Raw genomic sequence first — 19,688 nt, forward strand, 5'->3', positions numbered from 1 at the left:
GTTTACTGGTTGTAAGACATCTGTAGAAAATTATTAGCTACATAATAATTATTTTTTACTTCTTGTTTTGCAAACAACCAGGTATGATTCCACTCCTTAAGCTTCTAATGAAATTGAATTTGACCTTCCTTCAGGAGTAGGCAGTACACTGTTAGTATTTTGGACCATTGATTTCCTTGTTTATTTTCTTAATCCCCACAGATCAAGTTAGCAAAAGCTCTCTACTGGATCATTGAGTATAACTTTTCTCATGTTCAGTAATAATATTGTATGTATAATATTTAAATGGACCAGTCACAGGTGACACTCCCTTTGGGTAATTTCCAGGCCTCTATTAATTTTTCCCATTGAAAATCTTCTTGACCTATGTACGTGTAGCCTATCCATAATTTGAACATCTATTACCGTACCTATCGTATCGGGAAGCTCTTCTAATAAATTCTGTGATAAATGAAAGTCTGTTAGAGCAGTGCAGCCACTAATTTCATCTGGTAAAAATTCAATCTTGTTCTCTGATACATCAAATATCTGAAGCTTCCTCAGGTTTCCCACTTCCTGTTAGAAATCGTAAATCAAATGAGATGTCTCACTATTAGGAACAATATCGCAAACAAAAATAATCTGTACACCAAGGTAAAGAGGACTAGCAGTTGATTCACAAAGGCTATGCATGTTTGTGCAAGGAGGTCATGAAATGACAACTGCATGTTAAAGGTGTGTGGATGGAAAAGTCTACCTTGAGGAAAGCGTCTAGGATACAGTGTGATTCCAATGAACTTACTAATGGAAAGAATAAATAATAAATAATTATTGCAAAATTTGCACCTTCAATTTACTCCTAGTACAACGTGATCCTGGTTGCAGGAATGATCCATTGTAGGAAAGGTTTGGAATAAAATACATTTAACACTATAGAGGATATTACGAGGTGGTGAGAAGATGTGAAGTTTTCCTGTTTGAGTGGCAAGAACAAACAAACAAACAAAGGTGGGAATCTTGACGTCCTTGCTCAATATGACAACTTGTGTTACATACGAAAAATAAGCCAATCGGTCCCTGGATTTACATGTAGTGATCTTATTGATTCTACAAATGCTTTAGTTACCGCTAAAACACTCCTGTTGTTGTCATAAAATAATATTATCTTACAGGAGGTAAGGTCTTCAATAGGTTACCATCCAACCACAACTCAGTCAAGTTTGGCAATGAACCAACAATGTCAGTCTATAAATCCAAAGAAATCACAAAAAAGTATCAACATACACATGTACCGTTAATAAAGAGAGGGATGAATGCAAAAAAGCTTGAAGTTAGATAACGCAATGGATAAAATCAAAATTACAACTGTAGTACGCACAATGTTCCGCAAATACACGTACATTGCTGTGTACGCTGATCACATAATTAGCCTAAGGGTTTTCAATAAGCATGCAGAGTTATGCCATGTCGTAAATTAATAGCAAATCCATCTGGCGTTCTCTTAACACTCTGTAAAAGCATTCCACCTCCTAACAGATTCAAATCTGCCTGAAATTTTTCATAATGTTGAATTTTTAATAATGCAAGGACTACACTGTATTCACAAATTTAGGGAACCTTCAATGACACTATCAAAAATGTAATTGCTCTTTTTAGAGAGTGCAAATGCAACAAAGTTCTTTCTAAAATTAAAGCAAAGAATAAAGGTGACTTTTCAAGTGCAATAAAGATGAACCATTGATTTTGTTACTAGCGGTGTCTTAGAAGCCAGGACCTGGGTACTAGCACCCATCTACGCTGAGTAAGGTACCTGCCTTTGCTCAAAGGTCGCAAGATCAAAAGCCAGCCTACATGTATATATGTGGGTGCCCGTTTACTCTATCACAAGGTCCCTTCTACTATAAAACTTTAATGAAACCCCTGTGTTACTGATGACAATGACTCACAAGATCCTCAAGTTCATTGCAGCCCAAATCTAGTCTTTCAAGCTTTGTAAGGAATTCCATTGAACTGAGAACAAAAAGAGAACAAGCAATAGTGCTTTTTTTTCGTTTAAATGCGTCTACCGGTAAATACATTTAGGCAAAGTTAGTCGAACAAATGTGTCCAGCAGCCTTAACCACTTGCATACATGACCTGTGGGGTGGCCTTCAGGGCTTCTCGCCTTCTGAAATGTGCCATTCATTCAGCTGATCTTTCTGGATCATTTATTGCTGCCCTTTTCAACAAAATCTTGCACCTTCCACTCCCTCCCTCAGTATGCTGGCCCTTTGGTAAGTATGTGGTCTGATAGTACTGGTTTCCACTGAATTCTTACAGTGCCCGTTAGTGGCCACTTTGAGGGGTCCTTCTTGCTTCAAGGGTTACCATGGAAACCTCCTCTCTGCGCATTGCAGCTGGCACACAACTAACCTTTAAGGCACCAGTTCCCAAGTTCATCCATTTGTCATCAGATTAACTATAAATAATAATCTAATTTGGCAAAGTAGCCAAACACATCACAAAATTGAAAGAAAGCACGTACACAGGAAGATACTTGATCAAGTTTTCTCTAGCTTCCAAGACTGTTAGTTCTGTTAAACTGCAACAAATGATTATAATACAATAATAATTATTAGCTCTTTTCCTGAAAATCACTGTGTCATAATTGACAAAAATACACAAGAATACCAGAATTATTAAGCCCAGTGTCCTCTAACCTTACTATCAATTAAATTTTAATAATATAATATCAACAGTGAGAACTACAGTATGTTGTTTGACTATCGTATTGATCACAGTATTCTGATTTACAAGCTATGTTTGTTAGATATTCCCCATAGTGTTGTAAATTGGATTATACATTTCCTTTCAAACAGATTCCAATGGATCAAGTTCGCAAAGGGCTGTTACTCTGAATGGGGACCAGTCCCCTCCAGTACCGCAGGGCACCAAATTGGGCCCATAGTTGTTCATTCTATTTATCAACGATCTTGATATTAATTCACCAGATCTATGGAAATTTGTCGATGATACTACAGCCTCATAGATAGCTTCACAGGGAGATGCTAGCAACACTCAGGATTTGACCGATCAAATAATCAAGTGGTCTCACAAAAATATGGTCGTCCTTAACCCCGATAAGTGCAAAGAAATCAGAATTTCGTTTACCCATAAACCTAGTAAGCAATTTGATGTCATAACCATAGATGACAGAGAACTTGAAGTGGCCAAGAGTGCAAAGTTATTAGGATTAACAATAGGTGACAACCTGACCTGGAACACCCATGTGAACAAGGTCGTTGAGAAAGCTAGCCAAAAATTATATTTTCTAGTCCACCTTAAAAGAGCTCAATTACCCCCTTCAGAGTTAGTTCTCTTCTACAAATCGTGCATTTGTTCTTCCGTAGACTACGCTGTGCCAGTTTTCTTCAAAGCTTTGCCGCAGTACTTAATTAAAGAATGCCCTCGTGTGAATCGAAAAAATGGTGCTTTCAATAATCTTTCCCAGCTTGAACTACAACAGTGCTTCCATTTTTTTGGGCATACCACCAATAGCTAAGCACCATAGTCTGTTATTCAGTGGTCTGTCTGATGAAGTTGTTTCGAACCCCAATCATAAACTAAACAGCTTACTACCGCTATTGAAAAAACGTCAAGTATAACCTCAGAAATCACCGTCCCTTTGCATTCCCTCATGTAAAAACAAACAAAGTAAAAAACTTGTTTGTTTAAATGCAATGACCCGCCTATACTTTCAGAATGTTTTTATAGATTTGTCAAAAGATCAATTCCTATTTTAAATTTGTTTTTCTAATTAAACTATTATTGATAATTTTACATAATATGATCGTTAATTTTTAAACTTGTAAATTTTTATTGTAAAATTACTTAATTCAGCCCTTGGGCTGCAAGGTGATTTTGAAATAAACCACTCCATTCCATTCCAATGCTATTACAACTTGACATTGTGTTGTTGTTCTCGTATGGTGTCTATTGTGCTTTTTGATGCTTCCCTCGCCCCCTACACTGATTTTTTAAGTGTATTTGATTATGTTTATATGTATACAATTGGAGAAACTGTAATAAATAAATACATTTGATACATAGCTGAGTTTTTTCCACCAGCAGCGCACGCTCTCATTGCTTACTTCGTGGTCACATTACATCTAACAATAAACTGTTTCCCGCCAAAAGTGCGCCATTAGTGCAAAATCTATGATGTCAGAAGGTAACACTGCACTGTTACCCACGAATGTTCACCAACGATCGCCGTTGCTGTTGCCGTTGCATGGTTTTCTTTTTCGTGCTACCGTATTTTCCCGTGTATGAGTCAACCTTTTATGGCCTCAAAAGAAGCTCCAAAAATCGCCCTTGACTTATACATGGGTCAAAGATTAAGCGCCTACTTCCAGCTAAATAATTTATTCAAAATTAACATAATAGTGTTAAGCCGTTACTGCCAAAAGCCCTTCAACTTTCTGGAAACCAGGTTGAAATCCATGTTGACATGATCGAGTTATAGAAATTGTAGGTTGTTACGTCTCGGGATGGTCGAGTTTCGTGGAAAAAGCTCCAGTTCTTCCAACTGATTGTTGAGTTTCTGCCATCTTGTTTCGAGTTCTCGCAATTTAGAATCGAGTTTCTATGGTCTAGTGTCAAGTTCCCGTGATCCAGTCTTGAGTTTCTGCAATCGACTGTCCAACTCTTGCTAGCGAGAATTCTAAACCTTGCTAGCAAGAACTTGAAAACTGGCTAGGCAGAATTAGAAAACTCGCTAGGGATAATTTAAAAACTCCCTAGCCAGAATTAAAAAACTCCTCAGCCAGAATCTGACAACTCGCTACCCAGAATTTGAAAACTCGCTAGCGAGAGTTGGACAGTCGATCGCAGAAACTCAAGACTGGATCGCGGGAACTCGACACTACATCGCAGAAACTAAACGCTAAATACCGAGAACTCGACACAAGATTGCAGAAACTCAACAATCAGTACGAAGAACTGCAGCTTTTTCCACGAAACTTGACCATCTGCAGATGTAACTTAACCTTCAATTTCTATAACTAGATCGCGTGAACATGGATTTCAACCTGGTTTCCAGAAAGTTGAAGGGCTTTTGGCAGTAATGGCTTGCCATAGTTGTGCTTATCCTATAAACCCTTTATCTTTGAATAACGAAACTAGTTACTTGGAGGTTTACATTTTCAATTTTCTGAGAACTTTTTCGAGCCTCACGGACATACAACAACTAAATAATATGCTTGTGAATTTTTAAACTTATAAATTTTTATTGTAAAATTACTTAATTCAGCCCTTGGGCTGCAAGGTGATTTTGAAATAAACCACTCCATTCCATTCCAATGCTATTACAACTTGACATTGTGTTGTTGTTCTCGTATGGTGTCTATTGTGCTTTTTGATGCTTCCCTCGCCCCCTACACTGATTTTTTAAGTGTATTTGATTATGTTTATATGTATACAATTGGAGAAACTGTAATAAATAAATACATTTGATACATAGCTGAGTTTTTTCCACCAGCAGCGCACGCTCTCATTGCTTACTTCGTGGTCACATTACATCTAACAATAAACTGTTTCCCGCCAAAAGTGCGCCATTAGTGCAAAATCTATGATGTCAGAAGGTAACACTGCACTGTTACCCGCGAATGTTCACCAACGATCGCCGTTGCTGTTGCCGTTGCATGGTTTTCTTTTTCGTGCCACCGTATTTTCCCGTGTATGAGTCAACCTTTTAAGGCCTCAAAAGAAGCTCCAAAAATCGCCCTTGACTTATGCATCAGTCAAACATTAAGCGCCTAGTTCCAGCTAAATAATTTATTCAAAATTAACATAATAGTGTTAAGCCGTTACTGCCAAAAGCCCTTCAACTTTCTGGAAACCAGGTTGAAATCCATGTTGACATGATCGAGTTATAGAAATTGTAGGTTGTTACGTCTCGGGATGGTCGAGTTTCGTGGAAAAAGCTCCAGTTCTTCCAACTGATTGTTGAGTTTCTGCCATCTTGTTTCGAGTTCTCGCAATTTAGAATCGAGTTTCTATGGTCTAGTGTCAAGTTCCCGTGATCCAGTCTTGAGTTTCTGCAATCGACTGTCCAACTCTTGCTAGCGAGAATTCTAAACCTTGCTAGCAAGAACTTGAAAACTGGCTAGGCAGAATTAGAAAACTCGCTAGGGATAATTTAAAAACTCCCTAGCCAGAATTAAAAAACTCCTCAGCCAGAATCTGACAACTCGCTACCCAGAATTTGAAAACTCGCTAGCGAGAGTTGGACAGTCGATCGCAGAAACTCAAGACTGGATCGCGGGAACTCGACACTACATCGCAGAAACTAAACGCTAAATACCGAGAACTCGACACAAGATTGCAGAAACTCAACAATCAGTACGAAGAACTGCAGCTTTTTCCACGAAACTTGACCATCTGCAGATGTAACTTAACCTTCAATTTCTATAACTAGATCGCGTGAACATGGATTTCAACCTGGTTTCCAGAAAGTTGAAGGGCTTTTGGCAGTAATGGCTTGCCATAGTTGTGCTTATCCTATAAACCCTTTATCTTTGAATAACGAAACTAGTTACTTGGAGGTTTACATTTTCAATTTTCTGAGAACTTTTTCGAGCCTCACGGACATACAACAACTAAATAATATGCTTGTGAATTTTTAAACTTATAAATTTTTATTGTAAAATTACTTAATTCAGCCCTTGGGCTGCAAGGTGATTTTGAAATAAACCACTCCATTCCATTCCAATGCTATTACAACTTGACATTGTGTTGTTGTTCTCGTATGGTGTCTATTGTGCTTTTTGATGCTTCCCTCGCCCCCTACACTGATTTTTTAAGTGTATTTGATTATGTTTATATGTATACAATTGGAGAAACTGTAATAAATAAATACATTTGATACATAGCTGAGTTTTTTCCACCAGCAGCGCACGCTCTCATTGCTTACTTCGTGGTCACATTACATCTAACAATAAACTGTTTCCCGCCAAAAGTGCGCCATTAGTGCAAAATCTATGATGTCAGAAGGTAACACTGCACTGTTACCCGCGAATGTTCACCAACGATCGCCGTTGCTGTTGCCGTTGCATGGTTTTCTTTTTCGTGCCACCGTATTTTCCCGTGTATGAGTCAACCTTTTAAGGCCTCAAAAGAAGCTCCAAAAATCGCCCTTGACTTATGCATCAGTCAAACATTAAGCGCCTAGTTCCAGCTAAATAATTTATTCAAAATTAACATAATAGTGTTAAGCCGTTACTGCCAAAAGCCCTTCAACTTTCTGGACACCAGGTTGAACTCCATGCTGACATGATCGAGTTATAGAAATTGTAGGTTAAGTTACATCTGGGGATGGTCGAGTTTCGTGGAAAAAGCTCCAGTTCTTCCTACTGATTGTTGAGTTTCTGCCATCTTGTCTCGAGTTCTCGCTATTTAGTGTCGAGTTTCTGCGATCTAGTGTCAAGTTCCCGTGATCCAGTCTTGAGTTTCTGCAATCGACTGTCCAACTCTTGCTAGCGAGAATTCTAAACCTTGCTAGCAAGAATTTGAAAACTGGCTAGGCAGAATTAGAAAACTTGCTAGGGAGAATTTAAAAACTCGCTAGCCAGAATTAAAAAACTCCTTAGCCAGAATCTGACAACTCGCTAGCCAGAATTTGAAAACTCGCTAGCGAGAGTTGGACAGTCTATCGCAGAAACTCAAGACTGGATCGCGGGAACTCGACACTACATCACAGAAACTAGACGCTAAATACCGAGAACTCGACACAAGATTGCAGAAACTCAACAATCAGTACGAAGAACTGGAGCTTTTTCCACGAAACTTGACCATCTGCAGACGTAACTTAACCTTCAATTTCTATAACTAGATCGCGTGAACATGGATTTCAACCTGGTTTCCAAAAAGTTGAAGGGCTTTTGGCAGTAATGGCTTGCCATAGTTGTGCTTATCCTCTAAACCCTTTATCTTTGAATAACGAAACTGGTTACTTTGAGGTTTACATTTTCAATTTTCTGAGAACTTTTTCGAGACTCAAGGACATACAACAACTAAATAATATGATTGTGAATTTTTAAACTTGTAAATTTTTATTGTAAAATTACTTAATTCAGCCCTTGGGCTGCAAGGTAATTTTGAAATAAAGCATTCCATTCAATTCCAATGCTATTACAACTTGACATTGTGTTGTTGTTCTGGTATGGCGTCTATTGCGCTTTTGGATGCTTCCCTCTCCCCCTACACTGATTTTTTTAATGTATTTGATTATTATGTTTACAAGTATGCAATTGGAGAAACTGTAATAAATAAATACATTTGTTACATAGCTGAGTTCTTTTTCACCAGCAGCGCACGCTCTCATTGGTTACTTCGAGGTCACATTACATCTAACAGTAAACAGTTTCCCGCTAAAAGTGCGCTATTAGTGCAAAATCTATGATGTCAGAAGGTAACACTGCACTGCTACCCACGAATATTGACCAACGATCGCCGTTGCTGTTGCTGTTGCATGGTTTGCCTTTTTGTCCTACCGTATTTTCCCGTGTATAAGTCAACCTTTTATGGCCTCAAAAGAAGCTCCAAAAATCGCCCTTGACTTATACATCGGTCAAACATTAAGCGCCTAGTTCCAGCTAAATAATTTATTCAAAATTAACATAATAGTGTTAAGCAGTTACTGCCAAAAGCCCTTCAACTTTCTGGAAACCAGGTTGAAATCCATGTTGACATGATTGAGTTATAGAAATTGTAGGTTAAGTTACGTCTGGGGATGGTCGAGTTTCGTGGAAAAAGCTCCAGTTCTCCCTACTGATTGTTGAGTTTCTACCATCTTGTGTCGAGTTCTCGCTATTTATAATCGAGTTTCTACGATCTAGTGTCAAGTTCCCGTGATCCAGTCTTGAGTTTCTGCAATCGACTGTCCAACTCTTGCTAGCGAGAATTCTAAACCTTGCTAGCAAGAATTTGAAAACTGGCTAGGCAGAATTAGAAAACTCGCTAGGGATAATTTAAAAACTCGCTAGCCAGAATTAAAAAACTCCTCAGCCAGAATCTGACAACTCGCTACCCAGAATTTGAAAACTCGCTAGCGAGAGTTGGACAGTCGATCGCAGAAACTCAAGACTGGATCGCAGGAACTCGACACTACATCGCAGAAACTAAACGCTAAATAGCGAGAACTCGACACAAGATTGCAGAAACTCAACAATCAGTACGAAGAACTGCAGCTTTTTCCACGAAACTCGACCATCCGCACACGTAACTTAACCTACAATTTCTATAACTAGATCGCGTGAACATGGATTTCAACCTGGTTTCCAGAAAGTTGAAGGGCTTTTGGCAGTAACGGCTTGCCATAGTTGTGCTTATCCTCTAAACCCTTTATCTTTGAATAACGAAACTGGTTACTTTGAGGTTTACATTTTCAATTTTCTGAGAACTTTTTCGAGACTCAAGGACATACAACAACTACATAATATGCTTGTGAATTTTTAAACTTGTAAACTTTTATTGTAAAATTACTTAATTCAGCCCTTGGGCTGCAATGTGATTTTGAAATAAACCACTCCATTCCATTCCAATGCTATTACAACTTGACATTGTGTTGTTGTTCTCGTATGGTGTCTATTGTGCTTTTCGATGCTTCCCTCTCCCCCTACACTGATTTTTTAAGTGTATTTGATTATGTTTACATGTATGCAATTGGAGAAACTGTAATAAATAAATACATTTGTTACATAGCCGAGTTTTTTCCACCAGCAGCGCACCCTCTCATTGCTTACTTCGAGGTCACATTACATCTAGCAATAAACTGTTTCCCGCCAAAAGTGCGCCATTAGTGCAAAATCTATGATGTCAGAAGGTAACACTGCACTGTTACCCGTGAATGTTGACCAACGATCGCCGTTGCTGTTGCAGTTGCACAGATTTCTTTTTTGTGCTACCGTATTTTCCCGTGTATGAGTCAACCTTTTATGGCCTCAAAAGAAGCTCCAAAAATCGCCCTTCACTTAAACATAAGTCAAACATTCAGCGCCTAGTTCCAGCTAAATAATTTATTCAAAATTAACATAATAGTGTTAAGCCGTTACTGCCAAAAGCCCTTCAACTTTCTGGAAACCAGGTTGAAATCCATGTTGACATGATCGAGTTATAGAAATTGTAGGTTAAGTTACGTCTGGGGATGGTCGAGTTTCGTGGAAAAAGCTCCAGTTCTTCCTACTGATTGTTGAGTTTCTGCCATCTTGTGTCGAGTTCTCGCAATTTAGAATCGAGTTTCTATGATCTAGTGTCAAGTTCCCGTGATCCAGTCTTGAGTTTCTGCAATCGACTGTCCAACTCTTTCTAGCGAGAATTCTAAACCTTGCTAGCAAGAACTTGAAAACTGGCTAGGCAGAATTAGAAAACTTGCTAGGGAGAATTTAAAAACTCCCTAGCCAGAATTAAAAAACTCCTTAGCCAGAATCTGACAACTCGCTAGCCAGAATTTGAAAACTTGCGAGCGAGAGTTGGACAGTCGATCGCAGAAACTCAAGACTGGATCGCGGGAACTCGACACTACATCGCAGAAACTAAACGCTAAATACCGAGAACTCGACACAAGATTGCAGAAACTCAACAATCAGTACGAAGAACTGGAGCTTTTTCCACGAAACTCGACCATCCGCAGACGTAACTTAACCTTCAATTTCTATAACTAGATCGCGTGAACATGGATTTCAACCTGGTTTCCAGAAAGTTGAAGGGCTTTTGGCAGTAATGGCTTCCCATAGTTGTGCTTATTCTCTAAACCCTTTATCTTTGACTAACGAAACTGGTTACTTTGAGGTTTACATTTTCAATTTTCTGAAAACTTTTTCGAGACTCAAGGACATACAACAACTACATAATATGCTTGTAAATTTTTAAACTTGTAAATTTTTATTGTAAAATTACTTAATTCAGCCCTTGGGCTGCAAGGTGATTTTGAAATAAACCACTCCATTCCATTCCAATGCTATTACAACTTGACATTGTGTTGTTGTTCTCGTATGGTGTCTATTGTGCTTTTTGATGCTTCCCTCGCCCCCTACACTGATTTTTTAAGTGTATTTGATTATGTTTATATGTATACAATTGGAGAAACTGTAATAAATAAATACATTTGATACATAGCTGAGTTTTTTCCACCAGCAGCGCACGCTCTCATTGCTTACTTCGAGGTCACATTACATCTAACAATTAACTGTTCCCCGCCAAAAGTGCGCCATTAGTGCAAAATCTATGATGTCAGAAGGTAACACTGCACTGTTACCAGCGAATGTTGACCAACGATCGCCGTTGCTGTTCCTGTTGCATGGTTTGCCTTTTTGTCCTACCGTATTTTCCCGTGTATAAGTCAACCTTTTATGGCCTCAAAAGAAGCTCCAAAAATCGCCCTTGATTTATACATCGGTCAAACATTAAGCGCCTAGTTCCAGCTAAATAATTTATTCAAAATTAACATAATAGTGTTAAGCCGTTACTGCCAAAAGCCCTTCAACTTTCTGGAAACCAGGTTGAAATCCATGCTGACATGATCGAGTTATAGAAATTGTAGGTTAAGTTACATCTGGGGATGGTCGAGTTTCGTGGAAAAAGCTCCAATTCTTCCTACTGATTCTTGAGTTTCTGCCATCTTGTGTCGAGTTCTCGCTATTTAGTGTCGAGTTTCTGCGATCTAGTGTCAAGTTCCCGTGATCCAGTCTTGAGTTTCTGCAATCGACTGTCCAACTCTCGCTATCGAGAATTCTAAACCTTGCTAGCAAGAATTTGAAAACTGGCTAGGCAGAATTAGAAAACTCGCTAGGGAGAATTTAAAAACTCGCTAGCCAGAATTAAAAAACTCCTTAGCCAGAATCTGACAACTCGCTAGCCAGAATTTGAAAACTCACTAGCGAGAGTTGGACAGTCGATCGCAGAAACTCAAGACTGGATCGCGGGAACTCGACACTACATCGCAGAAACTAGACGCTAAATAGCGAGAACTCGACACAAGATTGCAGAAACTCAACAATCAGTACAAAGAACTGGAGCTTTTTCCACGAAACTTGACCATCGGCAGACGTAACTTAACCTACAATTTCTATAACTAGATCGCCTGAACATGGATTTCAACCTGGTTTCCACAAAGTTGAAGGGCTTTTGGCAGTAATGGCTTCCCATAGTTGTGCTTATCCTCTAAACCCTTTATCTTTGAATAACGAAACTGGTTACTTTGAGGTTTACATTTTCGATTTTCTCAGAAGTTTTTTGAGACTCAAGGACATACAACAACTACATAATATGCTTGTGAATTTTTAAACTTGTAAATTTTTATTGTAAAATTACTTAATTCAGCCCTTGGGCTGCAAGGTGATTTTGAAATAAACCACTCCATTCCATTCCAATGCTATTACAACTTGACATTGTGTTGTTGTTCTTGTATGGTGTCTATTGTGTTTTTTGATGCTTCCCTCGCCCCCTACACTGATTTTTTAAGTGTATTTGATTATGTTTATATGTATACAATTGGAGAAACTGTAATAAATAAATACATTTGATACATAGCTGAGTTTTTTCCACCAGCAGCGCACGCTCTCATTGCTTACTTCGTGGTCACATTACATCTAACAATAAACTGTTTCCCGCCAAAAGTGCCCCATTAGTGCAAAATCTATGATGTCAGAAGGTAACACTGCACTGTTACTCGCGAATGTTCACCAAAAATCGCCGTTGCTGTTGCCGTTGCATGGTTTTCTTTTTCGTGCTACCGTATTTTCCCGTGTATGAGTCAACCTTTTATGGCCTCAAAAGAAGCTCCAAAAATCGTCCTTGACTTATACATGGGTCAAAGATTAAGCGACTAGTTCCAGCTAAATAATTTATTCAAAATTAACATAATAATGTTGTCTTGGGCATAACGAACGCAGTGGACAAAACACTTCAAAATTAATGTAAGCAATTTCAGTTGAAATGAAAAAGGATTTGTCCAACTCTAAATGTTGAAGATACTCACAAGCACAAATATGAAATAGACACTGGAAATTTTCAGTTTCTAAAGGCAGAAAGCTCTAAAAGGCATTTCTGTTCCTTCAAATAAAATGCGATCGTTCAATGGCTTAGTTACCTGGCACAATACCTCGTGTTTGCATGCAAGCATCGTCACGCGTGTTGCCTGAAAATGCTGGTTGTTAATGATTGTCTTTTATTCTTTATACAAACCTGGCTGATTCAAATGCTTTTGCAAACTTCGTGTTGTTTGGTTTATGAAATTTGTTTTGTTTTACACGTGAGAAATTTTAAGAGAAGGGCCAATTAAACCTTGCACGTTTCGCCTTGCTTTGAAGTTATTTTCAAAGATTGACTCCTGCTTCTGTGATGTTGTGTATGGCAAGCCGTTACTGCCAAAAGCCCTTCAACTTTCTGGAAACCAGGTTGAAATCCATGTTGACATGATCGAGTTATAGAAATTGTAGGTTAAGTTATGTCTGGGGATGGTCGAGTTTCGTGGAAAAAGCTCCAGTTCTTCCTACTGATTGTTGAGTTTCTGCAATCTTGTGTCGAGTTCTTGCTATTTAGAATCGAGTTTCTACGATCTAGTGTCAAGTTCCCGTGATCCAGTCTTGAGTTTCTGCAATCGACTGTCCAACTCTCGCTAGCGAGAATTCTAAACCTTGCTAGCAAGAATTTGAAAACTGGCTAGGCAGAATTAGAAAACTCGCTAGGGAGAATTTAAAAACTCGCTAGCCAGAATTAAAAAACTCCTTAGCCACAATCTGACAACTCGCTAGCCAGAATTTGAAAACTCGCTAGCGAGAGTTGGACAGTCGATCGCAGAAACTCAAGACTGGATTGCGGGAACTCGACACTACATCGCAGAAACTAGACGCTAATTAGCAAGAACTAGACACAAGATCGCAGAAACTCAACAATCAGTAGGAAGAACTGGAGCTTCTTCCACGAAACTCGACCATCCGCAGACGTAACTTAACCTACAATTTCTATAACTAGATTGCGCGAACATGGATTTTAACCTGGTTTCCAGAAAGTTGAAGGGCTTTTGGCAGTAACGGCTTGCCATAGTTGTGCTTATCCTCTAAACCCTTTATCTTTGAAGAAAGAAAGAGGTTAGTTTGAGGTTTACATTTTCGATTTTCTGAGAACTTTTTCGAGACTCAAGGACATACAAGAGCTGCTGAACCACAAAACTATTAAGCGCTTGAGGCCTTGATTTACAGGCCTTCTGGTATTACCCGATGGTGCGATTTCGCACAATCGACCTCAAATCGCATCTGACCTCACAATTCACGAAAAAATCAACTAATTCACAAAACAATAAACAAAATTCATAAAATATAACATAAATCAACAAGTTTCTTAGGAGTTCCTGCATAAATACGCCATTTTAAAGATGATTTATCTTGGAAAACGCCTAAAAAGCCTTTGGTTACCTTTGATTTCGTAAACATTCGAAGCTCAAGGCATTATTTTGCATGTCGGAGACCTAGCACGAGTCTCATTCTTAAAGAGTTGCCGATTAATGTAACACAAACACGGCCTTTGTTCAGTCAGAAATATAATACTTCCCACAAAAACAAAGTGTAAGAAGCTAGTCGTAGCATATAGGAATATTAATAATTATTGATTATTCATTTGGAATGTTAGCTGTGTCCTTTCAACTTTTAACATGGTGCACCAATAGTGCAGAAGACCTCTTTTTTTTTTACTTATCTCAACTAATGTTGATCAAGATTCATAAGTACGTTGCCATTATGATGAAAATGTCTTAAGGGCAGTAAAAACGTGTTTTTTTATCCTGAAGCCTTGAAAAACAAGCTCAGAAAAGCATCGCATAATTTATATTATTTATCGCATAATTGGCCTTTCTAATTGCATAATCTGGCCTGGAAACTTCGCATAATTTGCATTTTTTCGTTGCATCCTATCAGAAGGCCCGGATTTAGTATCCCATTGAGTATCCCATGAACATTTAAACAAAGGAAGTAAGAAATTGCTTTTTTTGCCATTAAAAGTGGGGGGTCGTCTTATACACGGGTAAATATGGTATATAACAAATCACTTAATGACTGGTCCCTCAGGAAAGACTTCATTTTGTTTCCCTCGAATCTCAATGTTTCCCTCGGCTGTGCCTTGGGGAAACATTGAGGTTCTCGGGAAACAAAATGAACTGTTTCCCTCGAGACCAGTTATTAAGTGTTTAAATGGTGGCAACCAAGAAATTAATGACAAACATAATACGGGATGCAAATGTATTAATACTTTTATAAAACTGCTTCTGATTGGTTACCATCTGCTGGTAGTATATGGCAAGCAGGCTCCTGAGCCAAATTCCACTGACTGCTTTCTGAAGACAAATATATGGGCAATCTCCACCACCCTTAGTTGTTAACTTTGTAATAATGTATAATTGCATTTAACCATAAACCCTTAAAATTGCCATTATTATCTATCTATCCTAATTAAGCCCAGCAAATAACTTGGGCCTAGTAGAGACAGAGAGATGATGTGAAGTCGCTGAAAAACATCACAGAGTCAGACATCAAACCCCAACTCTCTGGCACACGAGCCACTACCCTATCGCACCTGCTAACTTAGCAAGAATATTCACACTGAACTTGTTACCTTCCAATGTCTGGAGGCAATCTGATGAGGGAAACATCATTAAGGCAAAGACTTGTAAGGCTTTTAAGCTGTGCAAAGCCCTCAGGAAGTCTGAAAAAAATCAAACATTATCAACAATTATCCCCATACATATGGAGAAGGCCTTTCACCCAATGAGGATTGTAATCAGCCCTCATCGTCACGATAAAAGTTTTTGATGCCGTGGAAGGTAGACTTTCCAGTGGTTGAACGTCAATACAGTGCAATGTTCTGCACCTTGTGCAAAGAGAAGCCAATTTTTTTGGACTCTTTTTTGCATTTAGTCTCAGGAAGAAGATGTAAATTTCAAGCTAGAGTCATGAGGAGTCCAAACAGAAAGTAAACAAGAGATGTTAATGTCTCATTATGTTATTTAGCTATTTACATCTTGACCCTGAGGATGACATCTGTTCAGGTTTGTCGAAACATCAATCAATTCGAGCAACAACAGTCCTTTCTCGTGACTTCTCTTCCACTTATGATGTTTCTTCATTTAAGTTCTAAAAATGTTAAAGTTGTTCACTGTCTTGCGATTTATAGTATTATCAAAGGGTAACTTTTCAAAATATTATGCACAAAAAGGAAAATTAATGAAGAAACTAATATTTATAATGGAATTGAACACGAGATTACTTTATAAAACCAGCAGTTTTGTTTGAAAGTATGGACATTTCTTCTTGAGAATTTTTACAATGTAGTTGTAACAAATGTGTCTGAGCTTGACCACTGTCATAAATATATCACTGAAACTGTATATGACAAGACTGACTATAGCAAATTAAGTTTTGCCTAGGAAAAATACTCTATTTATTGAAAAGGGAAATCAGACCTATTACTGGCATAGGACAAGCAGCAAGTATTTTCAGAATTCTCTTGAGTTACATGTAGTCAAATGCCTACTTTTGATTTCATTTGACATAATTAGCTCTGTTGTGTCCTCAATTAATGCAATGAAGGCTCCAGTGAAGTTCCTTGGTTATTGATTAATTTAATTACTGATCTCATTATCATTTCATACTTCAGTGGATTCTTGTGTATATTATAATATTCAGCATTAAATGCTAGACAACAACATTTTGTTTTTAAGTATTTTATGTATGTATGTATGTATGTATGTATCTATGTTTGTGAAAAGACTAATCTCAAACGTGATAGAGTGAATGTACCCTACAAAAGGATTACCGAAGAGCTAATTTCCTATAACATGTCAAAAAATGTCACTTTACGCAACCTTTTTTTTTTAATTCAAGAAATACCTTAAATTTACTTTCTAAAAGAGCATCTGATAGCTACACCTGAAAATTACCTTCTGCAAAAAACACAGGATAAAACATATATACTGTTTTCTAAAAGCCAGCTATATATATGGGATCACTGGTTCTGGCATGTCACATATGCAATTTCAAGAATGCTGATCTATGTAAGAGTGTGACAAAGACAGATACGGAGTAAATAACAAGACCTTAAATGAAATTATCTTACACGTACCTAGCAAGTGGGAATAGTAATACAACGAAAAGAAAATATTACAGGACTTCCTGTAATAAAATTAGATCTTGCTGGTGAAGTCTTCAATTCTCAAAAGGAAGCATGAAATGTTTAATTACACATAATAATAATAGCGTCAGTGACAAGCTGTTTACATTCCCTAGTTTAAACCACTGGGGGTCATGACAATTCCACTACAATATGGGAAAGAGAATGTTGAAGTTTCGTTACAATTTAACAGTGCTGGTTGGGATATCTTAAGCCTTGGTATTTGAAATCTACATGAACTTAAAAAAATGCGTACTCGAGGAATTTACATTTTTGGAATAATTTCTCGTTCAGAGGAAAATTATCACGGAAAAGTAAAACGGATTTTAGGCGACATTTCCGACATGCTATATATATCTACATGTAACTCAAGAGAATTCTGAAAATACTTGCCACTTGTCCTATGCCTACAATCGCAAGATTGTTTTCCGGATGATCGAGTTGGAATTGTAAAGTTAAAAAAAAACCACAAAATTTGCACCTGTGTCGTGAACCAAGACGAGGAAAAGCTAATAAAGGACCCGAGAGGTGCAAATCCGCATTTGCACTTTAACCGAATTCCAATTTGATTTTCAAATCAACTACAATTTAATCTAAACTATCGGTGAAAGAATTCCAGCCATGAATAACAGGATGTAACGATTACCTTCTAAACATCTGAGGGTGGTAACGAGCGAGCGATCACTTGTTCTCGAATGCAAGTGTATCGAACCACGAAAATCAGGACCGAGGCAAAACACGGAAATTGAACCGGCATAAAGATCACTGAGATTTCCTTTAATTAAATCCAATTTTTTTTGCTGCAAATCAATCCTCTAAAAATGCTTTTAAAATGCTAAAAGGTAACAAAATGGCAAGACACTCCTTGATTGATCATGAGTTCCATTCGCTGCAATTCTGTTCGAATGGAATATTAACATGCAGTCGCGTGATACATAACATACAGAGGTCTCAGACTACAAAAATTGGCGACGGGAATTATTCCATGATAAACAAAATCAAAGCGTCTGGCAATTCTCTCTAAGTATTAACGCCTAGAATAAGCATCGCAAGGCAAGTGCTTGGAGCTGTGGTTGAGTTATTTGGGGTAAAAACATCCCGAAACCCCGTCAGAGCAAGGGTCGATCGTTATAACAGGGAAGATTGTCAAACATAAACAAAAATTTACTTCGATCAACCCATCCAACAAGCCTGAATCTTGAAACGTTGGTTTACAAGACCTCAAAGAGAGAATATCAAACCCTCAACGCTTCAAACTCAGCGCAACAGTCGATCGAGACAATTACAACACAGCAACAGTTTCACAGCTTCATTGGCTTACTTCGAAACTGGGTTTCCGCTGAGATCTAGAGTAGCCAAGCTTTTGCAGAACTTTATGTTCTCTGGAATATCACATATGTCTGTGAAACAACAAAACAAGAAATATCAATACATGAATATACCACTTAGAGGTAGCCTAATTTACTAATATCGCCCATAGTGCAGTGAATAACTTCGAAGACTAGAAGATCAAGATACAACAATATCAACATAAGTCCACACTGGTAAATCTGGACCAGCACTAAACGTAAATAACAATGGTACAATAAAATGTTCTCTAAAAGTCAAGGACAGCATAATTCATTTCATTCGATGCACACTACAATGATCTCACCATTTCTGCTGATGTCGAACTCTTGAAGATTAGCTAAGTTGCCAACTTCAGGAGGTAACCGGGCGATCTCGTTGTCACTTAACCCCAGCCGCCGAAGGTTGTACAAGCGAAAGAAAGGCTATAAAGAGAGAAAGAAATTCCAGTTGTAACCCCTCTCTCTTTGAGCAAAAGTCTTTTTTGCGCTTTCATCTTACCCTCGGAAGGTCCTTGATTTGATTTGCATCTAAAAACAGTTCCTCCAGAGACCGGTCGTAGCGGTAAACTTCATCGGGCACGAAAGTTAGGCTGCAATGTGTTCGATCTATTGAATCAACTTGTCGAGTACACCGCCAGGGCAAAAGACAACGAAACATTCTGGGTGCCGGAGGAAACGACTAGGTATTTTGGCGTCAAATGGCGGTCGAACGGTTGCTCGTGGTTGTGAAAGTAAAAGTGCTATTGGTTTAAAAATATAAAAACTAGTTTCGTCTTGTGTCTTATCATTTTTAGAAGACACGCTCAAGAATCACTAGCAAGTGACGTCACGGCAGGCGCCGTTCCTTCCGCCCCAGGATGCAATGCAATGCACAGACAGCGGAAACGCCTGGTAGTTTCAAAAACACAGGACTCCCAGTTTTGATTGCTCCAGAATATACAGTGGAAACCCGATTTCTCGAACCTCCCGATATCTCGAACCAAACCTTGTTTCCCTTGGATTTGCTTCAATCTAGCTCTATAATTTCACCCCTGATTTCTCGAACCCTCGATTTCTCGAAACTCCCGATAACTCGAACCAATATTATTTTTTCTCCCGTGGAACAAATTGACCCTCGATAACTCAAACCTGCAAAAATTTCGAAACAACTTAGTGCGGATGTCA

At 38.3% G+C, this 19,688-nt stretch overlaps 1 protein-coding gene across 1 annotated transcript in view; it reads right to left on the reverse strand.

The window, feature by feature from the left end:
- LOC138033630 (protein scribble homolog) overlaps nt 1–19,352 on the reverse strand; it is a 97,875-nt gene extending 78,523 nt beyond the window's left edge. The window contains exons 1-8 of the mRNA XM_068881423.1: nt 19,024–19,352; nt 18,830–18,947; nt 18,497–18,575; nt 15,622–15,711; nt 2,504–2,560; nt 1,926–1,989; nt 1,150–1,224; nt 411–555 (exon numbers count right to left, since the gene is read on the reverse strand). Of these exons, the coding sequence (XP_068737524.1) occupies nt 411–555; nt 1,150–1,224; nt 1,926–1,989; nt 2,504–2,560; nt 15,622–15,711; nt 18,497–18,575; nt 18,830–18,947; nt 19,024–19,182 (787 nt within the window). The 5' untranslated portion in view covers nt 19,183–19,352. The remainder of the gene's footprint in view (nt 1–410; nt 556–1,149; nt 1,225–1,925; nt 1,990–2,503; nt 2,561–15,621; nt 15,712–18,496; nt 18,576–18,829; nt 18,948–19,023) is intronic.
- Nucleotides 19,353–19,688: the final 336 nt, after the last annotated feature.

The sequence above is a fragment of the Montipora capricornis genome, chromosome 14 (genome assembly GCF_036669925.1).
Source record: "Montipora capricornis isolate CH-2021 chromosome 14, ASM3666992v2, whole genome shotgun sequence".
Classification (NCBI taxonomy): Eukaryota; Metazoa; Cnidaria; class Anthozoa; order Scleractinia; family Acroporidae; genus Montipora; species Montipora capricornis.